This window comes from Plectropomus leopardus, chromosome 13, assembly GCF_026936395.1.
Source record: "Plectropomus leopardus strain MGB_pleo_1.0 chromosome 13, ASM2693639v1, whole genome shotgun sequence".
NCBI lineage: Eukaryota > Metazoa > Chordata > Actinopteri > Perciformes > Serranidae > Plectropomus > Plectropomus leopardus.
In genome coordinates, this window is record NC_142188.1 from 17,667,479 (window position 1) to 17,690,398 (window position 22,920).

Sequence of the window (22,920 nt, forward strand, 5' to 3'; positions counted from 1 at the left end):
GACAGGAGAAGCATGTGGGTGTAGTTGATGTAAATGTCATGAAGCATGGTATTATGGCCCGCTGTGGTGGAAGGAGTGAGGCACACTTGGACATACATACACACACACACACACACTTGACAGAATGAGAATGAACTACAATGAAAGACCTGAAGGCCACTGGCAGTTACTTAACAAACTTAAAAGTCAACGATTTTCCAATAAGTCTTCACCCAAGGCTAATTTCTGTCACTGAAATTGGCATTGTGAATAGTGTGACATGCATGCTTGCAAAGTGCATGCCGGTGCAGGGATATGCGATTGCATACCCTCTACATGAGTCTTTATCACTAAGAAGCCTGAATGAGTTACAGCCTCTGATGTAGCATTTTCATTTATTTTGTTTTCAGAGGTGCTTTTTATCATTTCAATTACTCTAGCTTTTAAAACCCACTTATTTTCAGGAGCTCCATCCTGCCTGCCAAATGCAAAGTGAGGTGATCCATCAGTTCAACATGAGACCCCTCAATATGTCACCTTCATCAGTTTGCATAAGACTAATGATAGGACGTCTCTTTCAAGGAGACTGGGAGAGATGAAACAGTTGGATGACTAATTATCCCTCTTTTTTCCTGAATGATAGCACTTTATTTATGAGTAAACAAGACACTTGGGTTTCGGCCTTTGTAACCTTCTGCTGTCGTTCCAGATCTGTTCTAATAAAACTTGTTCAGCAATAGGAAAATGAATTCTGCTGCATGGAAGAACACACATCAGGGCTTTGGCTTCCTCTAAAAGCATTATGCCATTAAAAGCAGATATCTTTCCAATCGGTTTGGCAGCTGCACAACCTATCAGTGCTCACTGAGATGGGACTGTGGTTAAAAAAAAAAAAAAAACTATTGTAATCCCTACTGTCCTCTTCCACTATTACTTTCTTTATCCTGTCCCCTGATTGGAAGTGAGAACTGTATGCGTGTGATAAGAGACAAAGAGAGAGTGTGAGCGTGTCAGTCAGAGAGAGAAAAAAGGAATAAAGGAGGTGGAAAAAGGGAAGAAAACAATAGAAGAGGGAGTGAGAGAGAGAGAAAGAAAATGCTACGGGCAGAAAGCAGTAGTGTGCAGTCATCACTCCTCCCCTCGTACGATGTTCTATAAAACAAACGAGCCCTGGCTTCTGTAATTACACTGGTGCGATGGACAGAAGAGAGAAAATGGCACACCATTCCCCCAAATGAACTGTCATAGCACATGCTGAGAAGGGCGGCGTAGGCAGGGCATGAGTTATCACTGGTAAACAAACAGAAGCACCCATGCATGTACGCAGAAAACACTCTGGGGAGTTTGTGTGTGTGGTGTGGATCTGCATACTCTGCTGTGTGTGTTTGTGTAGTACCTTTCTGTCCACACAGGCCACTGAGCGCCCAGCCATACGGTTGGCCACATCTCTGTGTTCGTTAATGTCATCGTTCAGCAGATCTTCAAAGCGTCCATTACGGAACTTAAACAGCTTGTCAGAGTATGTTGACCGACCTTGATGCGGAGAGAGTTCAGCAGAGGCAAAGATTGTGCGGAGAGTAAAGAGGTGTTATGCAATACAAGAACCGTGGGTGATTGGAGACAGAAGAGGCTGAAAGTGACCTCTGTCATTTTTATAAAAATAATAGGGGTGAGGCGTAGTAGTTTTGGCAGTGTGCGCTCCGTAGCTCTCAGATTGATTAATAGCAGCACAAAGCTTATCTGTTATCTGATGAAGACTCAGATGAGATAAGCTTAATATCTGCATACTGATTCTCCCGCTTTGTCTCTGTACAAGAGGAGAGGCACAACCCCTGTGTGAGTGTGTGCACAAACACATTTGTCAGTGTGTTTTTGTAAAGTGTATCCGTGTGTGTAAAAGCATGTACTGTACCCGAGAAGGCGTTATTGGTGTTGAGAACATAAATCTCCTCCCGACCGTCTCCGTCGATGTCACACGCTGTCACTCCGATGGCGTTGCCTTGACGGTCTCTCAGGGCGTAGAAAGGGGAGCTATGGTTGTCAACAGCTATGTTGAAGAGCCTTTTCTTCTGCTTGTCATACTTTAGCACCAGGTTTGGGCCATTGTAGCTGTCAACAGGCACCAAAGGCAAGCTGTTACATCTTCATTACATGAGACTGTCTGCAGGAATTTTGAAGTTTAAATCATATTGTGCTGTTTATGTTTGTAGGTGCACTTTTCAAATATTATGTTAGATGGTATTAAAAAAGTGGACTTTTAAAGGCCCTGAGAGCTTTCTAATCTTAAAGGGATGGTTTACCCCAAAATAAAAATACATATTTTTCCTTACCTGTAGTGCTACTTATCAAGCCGCTTCGTGTTGAAGATGTTGGCCGTAGACATGTCTGCCCTCTCTCCAGTGTAATGGAATAAGATAACACTCGCACTTGTGGTGCTCACAGTGCCAATTTTTTAATTTTTTTATTTAAAAACTCAACAGCAATGTCTCTTTCCAGAAATCGTGACCCTGTTACTCAAGATAATCCGAAGAACTTGTTGTAAGCAGTTTCATGTGGAATTATTCTTTCTGAACAACACCAACCAGCCTTATCACGGAAGGAAGATATCAAGGAAGTGCATCTACCGCTGGCTCTCCTAGGTCTCCATAGGTTGATGCCATGGATGTGTAAAGAGACAGTACAGGGTGTAAAATTACCCAGATCCCCATTATTGGACCCATAGAGCAAGCACATTAGAGAAAACACTTGCTGAGCGATTAACTTCTACCAGCTTGCTGCTTCCAGTTTAGCCCCCTGCTAACTTTTTTAAAGGGCCTATGTGATAGAGCAGCTGGAGAAAGTGGAAAGAGGAGGGAGGGATTACACGTAGATTCAAACCTGGTTTCTGCCAAGGACTTTAGCGTACATGAGGCGCACGCTCTACCAAGTGAGCCAGAGGTCGCCCCAGCACTTCACTGACTTGAATGAGGATAAAAATCGTGTGGCTCCTCTAGACTTTAGAAATGTTTTTGGACCAAATGAATTAAAGTTGATAGTGAAACAAGTTATTTTGCAGGGGTTGTGACGCTCAAAAAAATGCATCCACTGATTTACAGACATCTCTCTCCCAGCATAAGTCTATGGGCAAAGGTATTTTTTTTATTTCGACCCAATGGTATCATGTGACAGACTCGTAAGTTGTAGTTACATGGTTTGGCCACTATGTTAAATTGGCTTCAAGGTCTGCCGCACTTTGAGGGTGGTCGGTAGAATCGTGTTCTGAGTGGTGAAACAGTTGGTGAGTGAAGTTACGTAAAAAGAAAATAGTTCCAACATGAAACTGCTTACAGCAAGATCTGTGGGTTATCTTGGGTAACCAGGTCATGATATTTGAAAAGACACATTGGTGTTGAGTTTCTTAAATGTATTTTTTGGCGCATTGAGTACAAACACAAATCTCTACAGCTGATATATCCAACACTGCAACTCACACCAAAACATGTAGACTGGTAAATAGCATAACAGGTAAGAGGAAAAGTATGAATTTTTAATTTGGGGGTGAACTTTCCTTTTAAAGGGGAACTTTGATTTTAAACAAGTAACTTACTGCAAGTTAGAAAATGAAAGAATAAATGAATAAATAATCCTGGGGTGTAGCTTAAGTTTACAGATCTGCACCCTGTTGCACATTCTTGCTTGAGGCTAGCAGCTCAAAGTTGCATAGCCTCTGCTGGCCATAGAAACATAAGCAAAAGAAAAACAAAAAAAAAAACTACCAAATCTATCAATTTAAATAATGTCTGCTGAAAAAATATGTATTCAGGAGATTTGACTACTGTAATTCTAGATTTTCTGGGAACCAATTAAATGAAATCTATGCTATTATTCCACTAGGAAAGGAGAAGCAACAACTTGCAGTCAAAATCTAATTTTATCTAAATAATTAGCCCCCCCAAAAAAAAAAAAAAGATATGTTTTTATGTTTTTGACATAATCTGTTCATGGCAATAAGAGAGGCACAGACAAGAGGTCACCAGAAGAACCAAAATCTTATCTATCATTACTTTTAACTCAGATCTCTGTTCTGACTTTTAACATTGTCACACTGTCTGATTCTGAGTGAATTGTCAAAGTGAGACCACAGTGACTTTACGTGACTCGTCCCACTGTCATCTACTGTATAATAGTAGTGTAATGTACTTTAACCATGCTATACTTCAGTACTTTATGAGGTTTTGTGATGCCCTCCTGTCCAGGATACCTGCTGAATATGGTGTCTTGGCTAAATGACATTTACTAAGCAGGGTCATTTCGGCCCATCTATACTCTGTTAAGCATTGGGAAATTCATTGCTGCTCCACTAGATAGAGGCAGGCGTGCCAAACTGTTCCCATCAATGACACTCCATCCAATCACATTCATTCTCATCAGCTTAGTGAGCCTCAGGGCACTCTTACCATCTCTCGCCTTTTTAGTTTTTTGCCTTTGTCTTCAACCTTTAGCTTGGAAAAATGAAAGTGTACTTTTATTTTAGCCTCTGATTTTGTTCTCATTGCACAAGAGGAAAAAACATTTGTGCTTGTAACACTGTGAGACAGGATCGTCGAAGATTTAAGTAAAACTAACTTTGAGCAACTAAAGACTGTTTTACAGAACTTCCTCCCCCCTTTCTCACCCGGCTACAAATATCTCCAGGTCTCCGTCCCCATCCACATCAGTGACGGCCACGCCATAGTTGAGCTGGGTGGGGTTGTTGTCGTAGTCGGGAGGGAGGGTGCTCTTGGTTATAGCTGAGAACATGGGCTCTGATCGCTGAGCCAAGGAGATGGCAGGCAGGAACAAAACCAGCCACAACAACATCCTCACCTAAAGGGAAAAACACACCATTTGCGACAGCTGAGTTTGAGTAATGCTACCATCAGTGCTGCTTGTCTTTTTTGCTGCTTCTGCCACTTTCACTTGAATGCATTTTCCAAAGAGCAAAAGTGCAGTAATAATACGTCCAAACACACAGTTCCCATCCAAAAGATTCACACGCAAAACTGCAGCACACTTTTGTCCCGCCAGTTAAGGCAAATGAAATAAAACCTGTAATTCACACACTTCTTAACTGCAACACATGCCCTTGCTGCTAATTCTCCAAATCCATCGCGGGGCAAACATCAGCGGGTTCGTTGGCAGAGCTTTCTCCTATACTCAGACATAAAGATGAAGATATACCGCCGCAATCAGCAGTGCTCCGCAGGGTTAGATCTGAACGACCCATCACAGGCAGACGGGCTGAAGAATCACAGGACAGAAAATCCATACATGGAGCAGGGCATTAGCCAGAGGCCAAGTGAACACAGGGGAAACCAATACGATCTGATATAACAGACCTGAGGTGCTGTTTCCTCAGAGACAGTGACCAACTCTAAATTGGGGAAAGCTTTTTTGGATAAAAGGGCTGTGTGATCTGTAAGTGTCCTTTCAGTAGTCAGTCAGTAGATAAAAGGTGAACATTGAGGAATTGATCCAATCGACTTGTGAAGTGCAGGTGGAGGCTTTCTGATGCTCAAATTGAACAGAGAGAAAGGAAACAAGACTGAGGGGAGAAAGTAAAGGTCACCTCATTAAGGCTAAAATAAAACACTCATCTTCACACACAAACACACACACACACACTAAATGGAGTTTACAAGCTGACAACTTGATTTGCTCTGCTCGTGGATTTATGAACGCAGCCGTCGTCATATAGTGCTCATTCCATCCGAGCTGTTCCCATCTCTGCTTCTGCAGATTCTCCCTTTCTTCTCTGAGTTTCCAGGTGATGTATGGCTCTTTAACATCTCCCTCAACAATTCAATTTAAGATAAAACCGCATTGCCGTTTGAGTTATACTCTCAAGAGCACGTCGGCAGGGAGAGGAAGCACCTCCGCTGACACCTGCAGAAATATGGCCAGGGCTAATGCTAGTTGTGCTGGCAGGCGGCGAAGTGATAACGCTAGCAGGAGAGCTGGTAGCAGTGTCGACTGGGGCTGTTACCAACAAGGGTTAATTAACAACAACCAGGAGCTCGGGATGAGGCAGTTTCTCCACATTAGAACGAGGTGTAATGACAAATGGGCTGAGCAGTTTCAGACCACAGAGGGAAGCTTTACAGACTTGCTCATATACTCTGTGTTAGATAGGAGCGGTGAGCTATAAATTAAAAAGAGGAGTGAAGGGAAAAGTAAAAAGAAAAGTGTGGTAGAGTATTTTTACTGTGAAGATGCACTTGGAGAATAATTTTAAAATAGAAAACTAGAGGACATAAGTACTTTTACATATTACAGTCACAGGTGGGCAGCCTAATGTCCATACAAATGAGGATGAAATATAAGACAGGGCTTTGTTCCCATACTGCAGCATATATCAGTTAAAAAAGTCTGAAAACCAGAGAAAAAGTCAATTATTCCCAATAATTCTACATTAAAATAGCCATGCGAAGTAATAACTGGAAGAAAGATGTAGGAAAATGGGAGACTGAAACCATTGGGGACTGGCCTGATATAATGGAGGGGTACATTATCCAGTCAAGGACACACAGTCACTTTGCCCTGCATTCACTGCAGTAAAAACCAAGACACCCCACTTGAGTCGCCAAGTAAAGTTGCGATGTGACTTTTCCACGAGCGGGAACCCACAAAACAATCGTTGGGGTTTAAGGATCTGCGGTGTCACCAACAATCTGACTATAAGAATAAAAAGCATCAAATAAAGTTATTTGTAGTAAAACAGCCATGAAATAGCAGTGGGGAAAAGAATAGTCGTTTGAAGCAGAGAAATGTTTTCGATTTGGTTATTTATGTTGGCATTAAGAGGCCATTACCACAGCGTGCAACATCAGCATGTGCTTTCTGGAGCGTTCAAGCCCGAGCTCTGATCCTGATAACACTGCGACAAAGAGCCAGGCAACATCTTCAGTTTCAAACACACAGCTTCTCCAGAGGCTCTTCTCTGTGAAGGACACCCTCACTGCAGAACACACACACACACACACACACACACACACACACACACGCACACACACAGTGCTGTACCAGTCCAAGTGAATTACACTTAGCAGTACTTCTGAGGAATCAACAATTGCTATTAATTTTAAGCTCCAATTCATCCGTCATTTACCACAGTGGATAGCAGACAATAAAAATCTAATTCCAGCAAAGACACAGAGTGCAACAACTCACTAAAACGCCTCATCTGCTTTACAACAAAACAGTCATGTCATTTAAAGCATTTCTATGAATAAAAAAAAAAAAGGAAGAAAATGCTGAAAACGATTTTGACAGTTATAAGAGTAGAAAGTGAATAAAAGTTTCTGGAAAGGGTCACCAATATGATACATAATAATAATAATAATAATAACAATATGTACTTTTTCTGTAATGTATTATATGTATTTTTCAAACATAAAGTTAGATAATATCCATAACTCTTAATTAAAATAAGCACCCCACGAAAGCAAAAAACAACAAGAAATTGGAGAAAAAATAACAAAAAAGAAATCTTTTTAAAACTAGAATAACTGCTGCAGTTAATAGACTATTAACAACAGAAACCTTGTGTTTTCTTTACTATCTGCTCATCGGCTTTTTTCAATTCACTTTGTCAAGCAACATTTAATCCGCTGTATTCACTGCAGCTGATGATAAAACAATCATGCGGACTATCTGACTGGAAACTGATGATCAAGCGTCTAAAGTTATGAATGTGCTCTGAGCAGAAAGTTGCAGTCAAATCCGGACGGACATCAACTTTCTATCGGCTCTCATCTCTGCAGCAGATCCCAGCGGAGCGCTACAGTCATCCTGAAGCCAAAGCAGCAGCTTCAGCAGCAGAAAGCAAACTCAGGTTACTCACAGATGCAGAGACGCTCGGAAACTCCGACAAATCCTCCAGCGATTGACAGCGAGGAGAGAGAGGGGGAGGGAGAGAGAAGGAGATCCAGTCAGCCAATTGTGCGGTGTATGCCGCAGTTATCTCAAGGGTTTTTCCCACTTATTCCCTTTACACAACTTCCAAAAGATTTGCTTTATGAAATCACTTGTGTGATTTTTGAGCCAATCGACGAACAGCTTGCGAAATATTTAAACGCGGAGCCAATGAGAGAGCTGGGAAGCGGTGGGTGGGCGTGTCCCCAGGTGCCCATTATGATATGGCAGTGAGGCGCAGCTGGATGAGGATGCGGAGCCTCTTCCAGTTGATGCTCCGACTCCTGCTCCATCCACGTGCGACCATACGTTAAGCGTTTTATTTATTTATTTACTTGAAGTATTATAACATGCATGCCGATTGACCTCTAGTTTGATAACAATTTTTTTATATATCAGATTTACTCAAATGATGCTTATAAGTTGATTAACCCTGTTTTTCCCTTAAAATGTATGAAAATTGAATACCTAATTAGTAATTAATGCTTGAATATAAACTGTTAGAGCAACATTGTATTTTGGGCTTATCACAATAACTTCAGATCAAAAATCACGAGGGTAAAATCTTGATGCATATGCAACCTGTGCTGTTTATATCATCAATAATAGTCATGTTATCACTCCATACTCCATGCCTCCCTGTCTGAACTCTGGCCCCACCCTACAAGCACTGCCGCTGCAGCTTGTTAACAGAACAGGGTCAGAATACGATTTATTATCATGGTTTTCACTTTTAAGGAATTTGCTTTGGTGTTTGGTGCATATATTAAACATATGATAAACATATTAAGAGGAACTGCAACCAGTGCTGCACTCAAGCACACAAAATGTGGCAAATATTCTAAAAAAAGCACTTTATTATTAAAAAATATAAAGAATATTTGCAGTATAGCTGTTTCAGAAAACATGAACAGTTTTGTGCAGGATGCGAAAAATATAAGACAGTGGATGTGCAAAAGTTCACAGTAGAGCATTGTGAAGACACAGTGTTTATTTCTATCCTCAAAAATTTTATTTGTGAATATACTTAATAATATATCCAACAATATATATAACAACTTTTGGCACTTTTAGGTTTTGAGTTTGATGGATCAAAACCCTGACTGAGGAAGTAATTAAAGTAATTAGATGCACTGAATGCACATGAGAAACTCTTTTACATTATCTAAGAACAACAAGAGAGCTGTTTCAGCCCTGTGTGAGGAGTAAAATGAATAAAATAGCATCACATTTGCATAGAGCAGAGTAACAAGCATCAACAGCAAATGATCCTCAGAAATAATAAGTAATTCTTTCTGAGAGTGATGAGCAAAAAGTTAGGGTTTGTCTCTTCGCAGTCACAAGTGTGTGTAAGAAAGAGGGGGGGGGGGGGCGGAGAGAGAGTTTGCAGGTTTACTGCTGCCAGATGTATAATTCTTATGTCATGCTCCACTGAGTCCAGCCTCCCAGAGACCCCCAATGAAATGAGTTGTGTGTGTGTGTGTGTGTGTGTGTGTGTGTGTTGGTGTGTGCGGTTGCTCACAGCCTGGTGAAATGAGATGTTCACATCCCAAGGACGTCTCCCACCATAATTTAAACTCACTGGTGCTGGAAGGCTTCAAACTGAAAGTGCTGAAGTCATAAACCAGTGCACTTCTGTCTTTACTGTTATTGTCTGTGATCTACTGGTGTAAATCCACAGGCAGGTGGCTGTGACTCAAACAATGCAAATACTATGACAGAAATGTTAAGCGTCTCCATGCTGTGATTTCTGCCTATTGTCTCCGGGCTATAAAATTAAGTTAAAGACCCAAAGTTAACTCTGCTTTCACTTATTTTGATCTTGTGTTGTGGTTCATAAGCTTGATTTAGAGGTTGCAGAGTTCTGGGACATGGTCGCAAAATCTGAAGGGTTAGAAAAAGAGAAAATCCTCCAGGCTTGACGTACTGCAGCGCATGATACCTTCAGCTATTTACAACCTGATCTACAGTCTCTCACACAGCAGAGACCAGAGTGTTTTTATTTATGAGGGGACAAAGAGACATCTATCAGCACTCAGCTGAAGCCAGTGACAGTGTGTAGTGTGACTTTGAGGCGGAGAGTGAATTGTATTCCTTCCCCCGGGGCACACTGGGACAAATCCCAGACAAGATGTTGTGGTTTGTGGCTCTCTACACACACTCATCCGGCGCTTCCCACTACCTTATTTCACCCTCACCCGTCGCCAAGGTCGTGCCACCCCTCCCTCCTTAGACGCAATGATCTTAAAATAGAGCGTCTTTAAGGGAAGATGAGGAATGTAGAAAGCTCAGGGGAAGAATGGAGAAGGGAGGGGTTTTTACTACAGCATGAAGAAATGTCCCCTTTCCTCTTTAGGGGCTGTTGAAAGATGTATAGTGCTACAGCATCGTGATGAATCCCCTCCGCGGTGGATAGGAGAACACTTCTCATATCATTAAGCTTTAGTAATGGTCCCAATGCCACGTCCCCGCTGGCAGGGTTGCCTGGCGTTCACTCCTCTGGCTAACAGGCCTGCTGGCTACTGACGGAAACCTCAGATAGCCTGTAGCTGTTTATACATTCCTGGAACTGCTAAATACATCATATGTTCGTAGCAATTTAATATCATATTTGAAGCTTTAATTCTACACAAAGAAATGTTGCTTTTAGATGTTAGATCTTTCAAAAATATACACCTCTATGCCAGGGGTGTCAAACTGATTTTAGTTCACAAGCCACCCACAGCCCAATTTGATCTCAAGTGGGCCAGACCAGTAAAACCATTGCATAATAACCTATAAAAAAAGCGCCTCCAAATTTTCCCTTCATTTTAGTGTTAAAAAAAAAAAAGTATGTTCATCCACTTACAAAACAGATGATGAGCAGCCCAAAATGTTTCAGGAAAAATGAGTTAAATTTGAAAAATATGTCAGTTTTTTCACATTCAGTTAGTCTACTACTCATTGTTATTATGTGTGTTTTTCCATATATTTCCACTCCTTGTTAATGCTGGCATCATCACACTAAACACTAAAAGTACAAGCTATGGAGGAAGCAGGTTAAGTTATTCTCTACCTCACAAAACACTTATAAATCTAAACATAAAGTTATGGAGGTTAGGATTAGGCAAGTAAAGTAACAATGTTTAGGTTTGGGAAAAGAAACATGGTGAGGACGCACATCAAAGTTCACTCAAAGTCTACTCGGTTTTGAACACTGGTCTCCCGGGGGTCCTGTTTTTGTCTGTGACCGTTCTCTTCTTTACTCCTGTCAGCACATTGGTAAAGTGCTTGCAGCCTTCCAAAATACAGTTTATGTAAGAATTAGTAGCTCAGCCTGTTTCAGGACAGAAGTCTGATACAGATTCTTTTATGCTGAAACTGCTGATTGATGATATTTTTCACAATATTAAGTAAATCTTTAAACACAATGCAAATAAGTCTTGTTTTTTTCAGAGAACTGTATTCTGCTGGAAAAGTCACTGAAGCAGCATTTTATAAGCAGTAGGCTACTCACCTTGGCCTGCTTCTGAAATCTGACACCTCTTAGTCCTCACATGCACACCAATATTTGGTGTGCAGAGTCATGAAGTGAGCTGGATTAGACGCCAAGTTCTGGTCCCCAGGCCCCAGTGTGTAACACCTGTGTTGTATACTCTCAATTAGCAGAACATTAAACCGTATTTGCTATTATTCATAATGAGCAGCTCAAGCACTTGGTTGACAAAACACACACGCACTGTGCACACACGTATACAAGGTATCTTATTTAGAATCTTTGGCAGAAGGAACAAAACTTCTGCAAAATTGGGCTGTCTTTTATTTAAGAGTCCTGTGTGAAATGTTACATGACAAATTGGTGGAGGTGAGTGCCCCTTTAAATGTAACCAAAGATCCTGATAGTGAGCAATTTTAAAAGGTGGTATTCTTCTCTCTAGCTATTTGAGGTTGGCAGATTGAAAAATATTGTGGAGGAAAATAGACTGTGTGAGCTGTTACTGGAAGTGGATCCCATTTTCTGTTATATTAAATCTCACCTTAAGTCTGCTTTGCCTCAAAAGCAACAAAGATGAACTTTTTAATCAGTTTTGACATTGGCTGTAATTATATTTTCTTTGTAATTTAAGGGTTTTGTTGTTGTAGTCTGTGATCTGGTTATGTAATTGAAATGCTTTAATTAATCACTCTGTTGTGATTTTTTTGTGGCATCATTGACAAAAATGTTAACTATAACTTAAAACTAAACACCTTTTTCTGTTTCATATACTTTTTTCCCGGAAAACAAGCAGTTTTTTACAGTTGAACAGTTTATTTGTTGTTGTTTACCCTCCTACAGTTTTTTATACTCTGTTTCATCTCATGCTCAGAATACACATTTGAAATCATTTGATTTTCTGTGTCGATGAGCTCTATCTGTGATCTTTGAACCTGTGCACTGAGACTGCTCTACTATACTCCCCCTCCAGGGTATGAGCGCATGTGTTACAGCATGCGTTGGTGCGACTGCACTTTCCATCGCACACACACATATCCTCAGATGTGGGGATATAGGTTTAGCCAACAGGGTCCTTCATAGATCAGCCTTCCCTGACAGCTCTCTTAAATGTCCTTGGCAGCCCCCCAACCCCCAGCTCCCGTCCCCTCTCTGTTCCTGCACCTTTTCCTCTCTGGCCCAGCCTCTGATGGATGCTGCCATATTTCTCTGCCTCTCTCCTCTGGAATGCTCCCATAACCACTGGGCCCTGTAATGCATGACACAATCTGTATATATCCCATTAAGTGTCACTTTGTGAATGAACCTGTTTCTCTACACACACTTCGCCTTGCAGAGTGGCATGCACAGGATTGTGGCTGGAAGCTGACCAGCTCCTTTAAAGTCAAGATAAATGTCTCTTGGACCCTATTAGCCTTTTTGCTATTCTTCTTACAGCCTCTATAGTGGAGCTGTACAGTAACACCAAGTTTATATTTGATGCTGATAATTATTTACATGATCTGCTTCTGTGGCTACAGTTCTACCAACTGTCAGTTTTCCAACACATCTCCTGAACTCAGACGTCCTCACAGGACTGTGAAGAATTACACTTGAAAAACAGTGTTTGTTTTCTCTTCACCCTCCGCAGTCCCCAACTAATATTTGTTTTTTTTTACATCATGAGGTTTTGTACACACTCTCTGCATTGCTATCAATCACATTTTTAATTTAATGTATGAATATGTGATTTATGTTGCTCAGGCAGAAGATATAAATCTATTTTGTGGAGAGAGGGGGGGATAAGAGCACTGATGTCCCTTATTGATTGGCTGGCTTAATAGTGTTTGTTCTTTATAGCTGATCTCAGGAAATAAAGCAAATAAATAGTTGAGAATGAGCTCAGTCACTGCGATGCTCACGAGGATGCGAGAGAGATGAAGTAAGGAGAAAAGTGCAGCAGCAAAAGAAATGATACAGCAGGAAAGACAGGAAGTCATTGTGATATGTGAAGGATATATATTGTTGATTGGTTGTATGCATATTGTCACATTTGAGGTGGTGCAGACAGTTAAATCAGGACACAAGTCACATGACATTTTCATCACTTTTAGATGAAGCTGGTGACTGCATTGAGCTATCATATACTTTGCTTCCAGGTCTGGCTGTCCTTTGTGTGTTCAAATGCTAACCTTTATTGACATCTCACCATAAGAACATGCTGTTTCTGTGTAAACCCAGGAGCCACATGGAGTTGGATGTCAGTCTTGAGTCATATCTTTTCTGCTAATGCAGAGTGTCAGGCCATTATTTGCTCTAAGACAGTTTTACAATTCTCAGAGGATTTGTCAAATTGATTTGAAAACCAAACTGTGGTTACTGCCCAGCACCGGGCTCCTTGGAGGAGTGATGAACGAAATTTGTCTTGACGTGTCAAGTTAGGGGGAAAGGAAAGAAATTACTTTAGGAAAAGTACTTGTTATATAAATGCATTAAAATGATAACGCTGCCCGGATTTAAGATTAGATTTCACACAGGGACAAATCATAATTTTTAAGTTTCTCCAAGGCGTAGATCTTGCATCAGCTCTCTGTCTCCACACCTTAATCTAAAACCATTGAAGAAAGCACTGAAAAGACCTCAGATCAGTGACTTAAGCTTCTCCCAACTTGGTTCACACTGAGAGGAGGAGAGGGGCGCATAAATCCAGCCCATTAGCCCTGAGGTCTTCTGATGACAGTTCCCGCCCCATGGCTGATGTAAACCAAACTTCCTGTTTGGAGATGAAGAAGCCTGTCAAGCAGTTGCAGCCACCTCGACCCCCTGTCACCCTCCCTCTGTGATGCTTGGGCATTAATAGCAAATCGATTCTAAATGAGGGACACGGGAAACAAGTGAGAAACAAAAGGATGCGTCCATCTCCGGTGGAGGGATGGGCAGAGGCGAAGATGCTGGAAGAGCAGGCTGGTTTAAGAGAGCTACACTAGGCGTCTTTGAAGCATGAAAACACTTCCCCTGACATCCCTGTCCTCTCTCTGTAGCTCTGTGTCAGTTGCTTAGGATAAATAGCAAGTGGTGTGGACAGCGCAAGACAGATAGCAAAGTGGATACAGTCCAAAAACAAAGAATACTGCAAGTTTTCTATTATGCTTTTTGCTTTCCAAAATGACTGCAACAACTGGCCATTAAACTGGCCATAATCTCAGATTACAGGATGCACATCTTTACTACACCTTTTTAAGGAACCTTTTCTACTTCCTGTAACACCCTTCTTTTTATGGTTCTTTTGAGCATTCTCCTAAACTTCTTCTGCTGTATTCAGACACCTTTTATAAGCACATAACCTAAGAAAAACTGGTTTGATTTCCTTCAAAAGTATGGAAAAAAACATAATAAGAAACTTGCCAAGAAATGTCTGGCAAACTTTTTTCTCTTTCTCTTTTTTTTTTTTTTTTGTACTTTTGGGGCGAGGGGTTATTGTCAGGTAATGTTCTTATGTTTTTGGATTTTTTTTCTAATCTCTTGCTACTTTGGGGGGCTACTTCTTGTTCAGTTGCTTGTCACCATCCTCCCATGTTTTTGAAAGAAATCAAGTCAATTTGTTCAGGTATCAGAGGGTTAATTACACCAATCAGCCAAAACATAAAACCACTGGCTGGTGAATTGAATAACATCGCTCATATTGTTTCATTGCAATGTTCTGCTGGGAAATCTTGGATCCTGTTATTCATGTGGATGCCACTTGGCGCACTTCACCCACCCAAACACCATTACAGACCAAGAACACCACCTCATGGCGACGGCGCTCCCTGATGGTAGTGGCCCCTGCAGTAAAACAATGCATCATGCCACACGATAAAACTGCTCAGGAATGGCCCAAGGAACGTGGCAAAAAGCTCAAGGCGACTTCCCCAGATCCCAATCTGATAAAGAATTAATGGTATCCCACTTTACAACCCACAGGGCTCAACGGATCTGCCACCAACGCTGTGGTTCCAGAAACCAGAGGACACCCCCCGAGGTCTATTGTCCATGCTTCCACAGGTCAGAGCCAAGTCCGATATATGGGAGCCCCACTGTTGATCACAAGTACCTCTAGGGTACTGGCACACCCAACAAATGCTTTTTCAGATTAGGGTCGGGGTAGTTTAGAGGCCAGTGCAACGCCTTGAGCTCTTTGTCATGTCAGGCCATTCCTGAGCAGTTTTTATGATAAGGCATGGTGCATTGTCTTGTTGGAGGGCTGCTGGGTCCTGTGGGTTGCATCATGGCAGCATGTCCCATTGATGCTCAATCAGATTGGGATATGGGGAAGTTGTAGGCCAGGTGGAGACCTTGAGCACTTTGTCACATTCCTCAGGTCATTCAGTGAATGTCCTTAGGTTTCTGGCAGCAGGGTGGCATTGGTGGCAGATCCTTTGAGTCTTGATGGTTGTGAGGTGGAATATCGGCACGTCCCATCGATGCTTAATCAGAGTAGGATCTGAGGAACTTGAAGGCCAGGTTGATGCTTTGAGCTCTTTGTCATATTCCTTAAGGGTTGTTCCAAGTTTCTTAAGCCATTTCCGGGAAGTGTTTGCTGTGTGGCATGGTGCATTTTCATGCTGGGGGGCCACTGTCATAGGGGAGTTGCAATAAGGTTTTTTTTTTTTTTTTGGTTTATAACAGTGTTTTGGTGGGTGGTGTGTATCAGATGGCATCCACATGAATACCAGGACCCAAGGTTTCCCAGCAGAGCATTGCATTGTAACAAGATGATCAATGTTATTCACTTCAGCTGTCGGTGGTTTTAATGTTTTGGCTGATCGGTGTATTGTGTTGTGTTTTTCATCAGTGGAGGTCTTGCCATGTGACCAAAATCTCCTGGTCCGCAGGCTTCTCCGAATGACCCAATGATAGAAGTTATGGGTACTTTTTCATCTCATCATGCCTAATAGTGTATTGATCTCAGTCCTGAAAAAAATGACTACATCATCTCCTTAGTTGGCCTGTGTCATCATGAACAATCGCACTTGTTACATTGCAGACATTTAGTATTAAATCTCTCAACCTATTCAAGCTGTAATATGGGATATCGGATAGTGTTCAATGGTCATATGAGTGCAACTAGTCCTGCTACAAGAATTCAGATGTTTTGCTGAATTTATATTGGTGTTTGAGGGTTTGTTTAAACAAAGTTTTAACACATGTGCCATGTGTTTTGTGGTCTGTAGCTGTAAAAAAAAAAAAAAAATGCAGTAAAACTATCCTCGCACTGACTGCCAGCCACAGTCAAGCAGTATGCCTCCTCCTGCGTTTCTGTCGCTGTCTCAGTGGGATAATCAGCCATTCTCCTGCAAGGTAATTCCTGCTCAGGAGTGTATGTGGCCGACACTGCGGAAATTCATTTTTTGGTTTAATTTCAGGCCTATTGATCGTGGAGCGCTTTACGGCTGCATGACATCCATAATCACAACAATGGTGTGACAGCGGAGATAAATAATGTGGCAAAGGCACAGAGAGAAGGAGGGATGTAGGGATGAAAGGGACGCAAATTGAAAAAAAAAAAAGGAAGAGCCAGGTTCCATCTCTTACTGCATTCTGTATTAATTACCGAACGCCACACTTTTACACCCTCCCAACCCCAACCCCTTCACCTGATTGATCTCCCCTCAGAGGCCATAGATTAGTTTTCTTCCCAAACTTATCTGAAATCTGTTTGTTTAAGCATCCATTAAAAGATAGGAGCCAGTGCTCTACAGTAATTACCAAGGATACTGTAATATCTATAATTATTATGATTAGTGGAGCAGAATTAAGTCACTGCCGTAGAAACCACAAGGGGCCAAAGCCGTAGCATGATTATGAGGTTTTGCATATACTAATGCTGTCGAGTGCAAACCAGAGTGATGTCGCTGAAATGAAAACAAGTTGATTCAGGGAACAGTGGATGCATACTAAGAGCAAAAATTATCAGACCAAACATTTAAGTTGTAGGAGCATGAAATGAATTAGTCCTGGTGGAGCATGTTGACCAATATACAACATGCCACTGGCTTTTTCATTTAAAATTAGATACTTCCACGTTATTTGACACTTTTTTATAGGATTTTTGTGGAAATATGCACACATTCCCAGCACTCTATTGAGTCATTTTCTTCTCAGTAAGCATAAATGGCTATTTCAGAGACAGCAGGGGCCAGTGCGGTCAGTGTTTGCGTGGGCAGAAACTTTAAGAGAGCCCAGAGAGCTGGTTTAGGCTGGCAGCAGAGGCCACAGCAGGTCTTCTGCCTCAACTAGGTGTGTACACATGGCTGTTTTTATGTTTAACTTCACCACAACTTTGCTCATTTCTACCTAACCCCCCGCTCAGGAACAGCTTTAAAGCTGCATTATAAATATATCACATAATGAGATGTGATAAATTGAAGTCCAAAATGTGACCTTTCGTAGTGTACATGCCGTTAAATGATAATAGTTTCTAGTAAACAGTGGTGGCGGTGATGCAGCAGTGCGTAAAGCATGGCTCTTGTTGTTGGAGTCTGAGGGGACTGAGGACTCCCGCTCATAAAATGTCTCAAGTCAGAAAGGTGATAAGGATGCAGAGTTAATGCGGCTTGGCACACAATTTTATTTGTGCAGAGGCGGAGAAGTCCCGCTACTGGAGAGGCGTAGAGCGGAGTGGATACTGTAGCAGGATGGGAAGCAGTGGGGCGATGGAGGATGCTTTGCTGAGGCAGAACTGGTAGGCGGGAGACAGGAACTGACCATTTTTATTACAGCCATATGAGAAGTACTTTGCAGGACTGAATCAATGTATGAAATGTCAGAGAAACATTAAAAACTAATTTTTAGTTTTAAGTTTAATAAGTATTATACAATGTAATGCAAAACTGTGGAATACAGTTAATGGCATGAAACACCTGTTTGAATAATGCACAAGTTTTTGCATATATTTGACATACCATAACAAAAACAAATACAAACCATGCTAAATGATGTCATCTTTGGCAGTTTTCAAGTGACTGTTTTCATTTCGGGTCGCTATCTCAAAAAGCTGCAATATGTGAAGACTAGGGATGCGAACATGCTAAGTGTGCACCTGCTGTTCAAACATGATTGGTCAATACTCCTCGGATTGAAAACGGAAACAGAACAAACTCTATCCTGTCCTCTGCAGACTCTGTCTTCTAATTAGGATATTAAACTGTGGGAACTGTAATGTTCTGTCCATTGCAAGGGCACCAGATTTTATAGAATCCAACTCTAAATCACTAGACTACACTTTTGATTGAAATATTGACTTCAAAATCCCTGATAAAACTGGACATACTTATGTCCTCCTTTCACAGCAAATCACTGTTCACATCAGTTATGTTGCACTAAGTCACTGCAAAAATATCACCGCTTGGTGTCTTTCTCCTGAGCTGCAGGAATTCTCCGCTGCTCTACATGCATACATAATGAGACAAGGCTTGGTAACAAAACAGTTTCTTGTTGGTGTTAGGGATGAGCGCCACTGGGAGTAAATTGTACAACAAGGCTGCACATCACTGATCAGCTATAGCTATTTGTATGTGAGTCAACACTCAGCCTGCTGTCTTTTTAGGGAGGGCCAGTGACCCTATCATGGACAAGACCTGTTAAGAGAAGCAGCCTTTTCTTATCTGCATGCCCTTGGAGTACGCGCCCATTGATATGCCACCTTGACTCTATCTTCATGCCAAGATGCTTCCAATTATGCGAGCCGCTGGAGTGAGGCAGAGCGTGGGTTTCTGTACGATGAAAACTGGTCCATGGGTAATATGATCCTGCTGCTTTTCCCCCCACAGGGATGGTTTCTGCTCATGGAGGAGGGGGTTGAAAGAACAGCCCATTCTCTACTCAACACATCCCAGTTCAACTCTTTTCCCACAGTCTCATGACCCCATTAGGTAGGCTGATCTATTTAGTAAATGGCTCATCACCGGGGCCTGAGCTCTGCAACAACTGGCATCTATTATATCCAGCACTTCCATACATCATATGTGGGAATTTTTGCTGTGGCATCAGTTCCCATGTTATCAATCTTTCTTGAGATGCGGCTTTTTATGCAGCTTGATGTCGGCAGACAGCCGGGCGGAGGTGACTGCACAGTCGGGGCAGCCCTGTGACTGACAGCAGCCTGTCACTCAGCTGAAGTGACGAGCTCAGTGTTGACCGCCACTGGAAAAGTGAGAGATAGATGCAGAGGAAGTATGGAGGCTGACTGCTTGTAGCCTGTGGAAGTTTCTTCACATTTGTGTCAAACATCTGGCCTCATGCAGGAGCTGTTATAATGTTCTCTTATTTTTGTTTGTAGCTAGGATTTGCTCTTATTTTGTAACCCATTGATATCTGGGATTTACCTTTGTTTTCTTGTTTTTACTATTCTCTTAGGTTGAAAATTTTACTAGTGGTTGATAGCACCTTTACCAATATAAGAGAAAACATCTTATTTTCATAGTTCACACATTGCTCGTGTAGTACAGAAACATACATTTTATATTTGAGGAACCTCTTTAGAGAAAATTTAGGTACTTTTACTTGAGTGTATTCAGGGTTCTCACAGTTTTGGAAAACCTGGAAAAGTCATGGACTTTCACAGTCTCATTTTCCAGGCCTGGAAAAGTCATGGATATAGAAATAAATGATTTTTTTGGGAAAGTTGTAGTAGTAGTAGTGTGATGTGTGGCAACGTTTTGAATGAAAATGTGTGGGAACCCTGTTTATTGATATCATGCCACTTATATTCAGCTACACTACAGAAGCAAATGAAGACCAACAAGATTAAGAAATTAAAATCTTGTTCCATTTTTTGTTTGTTTGTTTTTTCCTGAAACACCAGTGCTGACACTTTAAGTTAAACAGTACATCAGTTTCACTGCTGTAAAAGATCTTATGACAGCTTTTTTTTTTTTTGGTGGCAAATCTCAAAGGGACAACAATTGCCCTTATATTGTGTTGAGGTGGTGTTACGAATATTAATGGTAAGAGCAGATTTATATTCTGACAGTTTTTGTCACATCTGGAGTTGACTTGACACTCCAATGGATGGTTAATTAAAAAAAAAAACCTGAGTAAGGTATGAAGCTTTCTTGTGATATTTTGACATGTATAAGTAAAATAATATCATGTGTTTACTTTAAAAACTGTTTAAACACAAATATTCTATTCTAACAATATGTTTTATAGACTGACGTGTTTCTTGCACTTCCGCCTTTCCTCAAGGGCCGCCATGCTTGTTAAAAAAGGGGGGCATGTCTTCACTGCAGTCTACTTCAGATGATGTGCAACACCGTGATTGGCTTAAAGACATCCCATCAAATAAGTCTGCGCATTTGGGCGGAGTCAGATGACAGTAATTATACATAGAGGCATCCAAGGAAAGCTGTGATCGACTGAATGGTCGGGGGATCTGAACGGGTTCAGAGAAATTACAGGAAGAATTTAGAAAGGTGTTGCTGCATGAGGTCCTTTATTCTCTGCTTTTGTGTGTATTTACTTGTCAGGCTCTCAGAAATCTATTTGCTTTCCTATCTCAGTGTGCACTGTGGACAATTTATACAACAAAAAAAAATGATCTGCATGTTGTTTTTTGTTTGTTTTGTTTAAAAAGAAAATCTGAACATTTTTGATATGGAAATGCTCCGATGGTCACTTTTTCAACTTCTCCTTGATATTCCATTTATTTTTCTTCCCTCATTTCCAGAAGAGGGCAGCACCTCTTTACCAAACGTTATTGTAACTGGTGCCATGTACAGTAATCTTGCATGTGAAGCTGTGTAATTTATCGAGGAGAAGTATGCAGACAGAGGTCATCATCTTCAAAGTCGAGAAGATGCTGCTCATTCCCTGCATGCTTCTCATCCCTTTAATCTCATCCCTCCCACTTCACTATTTCAAAAAGGAAGCTGTTCAGACTAAAGCGTAGTGTGTCACACACACTGTGATTTATGAAAAGTGCACAATACAATTTACAGCAGACTTCAGCCACTTCCACTTGTATTGCCTGTCGCCCTTCTCCTCTCCCTCTCCCTTTTTCTCTCAACTTGCCTTACTTTTTCGTCCCCCCTCCTCTCTCCCTCTTTGCTCCTGCTCCACCCTATAATCACGCCGGTTCATGGCTCTCATTTGGAGCGGTATATATAGCAGTAATTGTCAGGGTGCAGTACGGAGACTGGGCAGAGCATGTGTACTCTCTCACAGGGCTGTTTTGCAATAAATCTCATAGTGTAGAGGAGAGGATTGGGGTGGTGGGGGGTAAGTACGTGCATAAGCACACACACACACACACACACACACACACACACACACACACACACAAAGATACATTCACCTCAATGCTCGTGCAATAAGCACATAAAGAAGAAGATAACATTTTACTAGCCCCTATGAAAAGGCATTGTACTAATTTGCAAGCGCTCTCTTTGCTTCTATAAGTCATTATATCTCACTGACTATTCATTTAGTCTCTCAATGGGCCTGACATTAAAATTGAATGTGTCTCATAATGTGTTTTTCACTCAACTGGATGGGGCAATTATGCAAATGCATTCATTATTCAGGAGAGCATCTCCTTATCTGCAAATATTAACAATTGCAGGTGATGAGTTACATCAGGTGTTCTGCTTATGATCCATGAGCACATGGAAACACATTCACATACTGTACACATGCAACATAACAATCAATTATAAGTGGGAGAAAGCGCAAATGAGCATTCTCATCAGTAGCAGCTCATCATGCGAACGTGATATAAAGCACGTCATCACAAAGATGGCACAACAGTTCGTATTATCAAAACAGCCATCAGTGAAGACAGTCCTGCTCAATAATCTGAAATTTGATCACAGAAATCCCTCTTCATATCTGTCTGCCTCATAAAACTATGGAACACTGCTTCCAAAAGAGATGATTGCAAAACCTGTTATGCACTGCAGTTGTTTGTGTGTGTGTGTGCGTGTGTGTGTTCGAAGGGAGGGGGGTTCCTTAGCTTGTATGGACAGGTCTGTCATTCAGGGAGCACACACAGTCTCCATTGTGCAGCCGTCTGTGGTCCCCATCAGGTCAGGGTGGGGTGGCAAAGGGGGCCTCCCAAATAAAAACACGTGCGGCAAACAGGAAGTGGGCCTGTAAGGATAAAATGAGAACTGCAGAGCAAAGGGTTTATGAGTGGTGTTTGGTGGTATGTCCTCAACTCTTTTTTTAAAAACTCAAATTGCTTTCTTTCTTCTATTCTGATTCATTTCGATTGAGCAATTTGGTTTGCTTGGGTTCACTTTGGATGTCCATGCTGCGCTGGAGATGTAATCTTACAAAATCACATTCTCTTGAGGCCAGTCCCAGACACTAGTATCTAGTGCAGGCATGTCAAACTGGTCCACAGGGGGGCCGGTGTGGCTGCAGGTTTTGTTTCCAACCAAGTAGCAGCACACCAGACTTGACCCATTTAACAACTGATCTCCGTCTTCAGACAGTTGATTGGTCAAACTGTGTGCTCTTGGTTGGTTGGCACAAAAACCTGCAGCCACACCGCCCCCCCTGTGGACCAGTTTGAC

The 22,920-nt window shown here is 41.6% G+C and overlaps 1 protein-coding gene and 1 long non-coding RNA gene across 3 annotated transcripts in view; one reads left to right on the plus strand and one right to left on the minus strand.

Annotated features, from left to right (window-relative positions):
* Positions 1 to 7,979, minus strand: part of crtac1b (cartilage acidic protein 1b) — a 30,972-nt gene extending 22,993 nt beyond the window's left edge. For both annotated transcript variants that reach the window (XM_088086468.1, XM_042502812.2), the window contains exons 1-4: positions 7,841 to 7,979; positions 4,634 to 4,824; positions 1,892 to 2,088; positions 1,376 to 1,512 (exon numbers count right to left, since the gene is read on the minus strand). In XM_088086468.1, the coding sequence (XP_087942594.1) occupies positions 1,376 to 1,512; positions 1,892 to 2,088; positions 4,634 to 4,818 (519 nt within the window). In that variant the 5' untranslated portion in view covers positions 4,819 to 4,824; positions 7,841 to 7,979. The remainder of the gene's footprint in view (positions 1 to 1,375; positions 1,513 to 1,891; positions 2,089 to 4,633; positions 4,825 to 7,840) is intronic.
* The window catches only part of LOC121955028 (uncharacterized), a 57,090-nt gene that overhangs the window by 6,199 nt on the left and 27,971 nt on the right, over positions 1 to 22,920 (plus strand). The window lies entirely within an intron of this gene.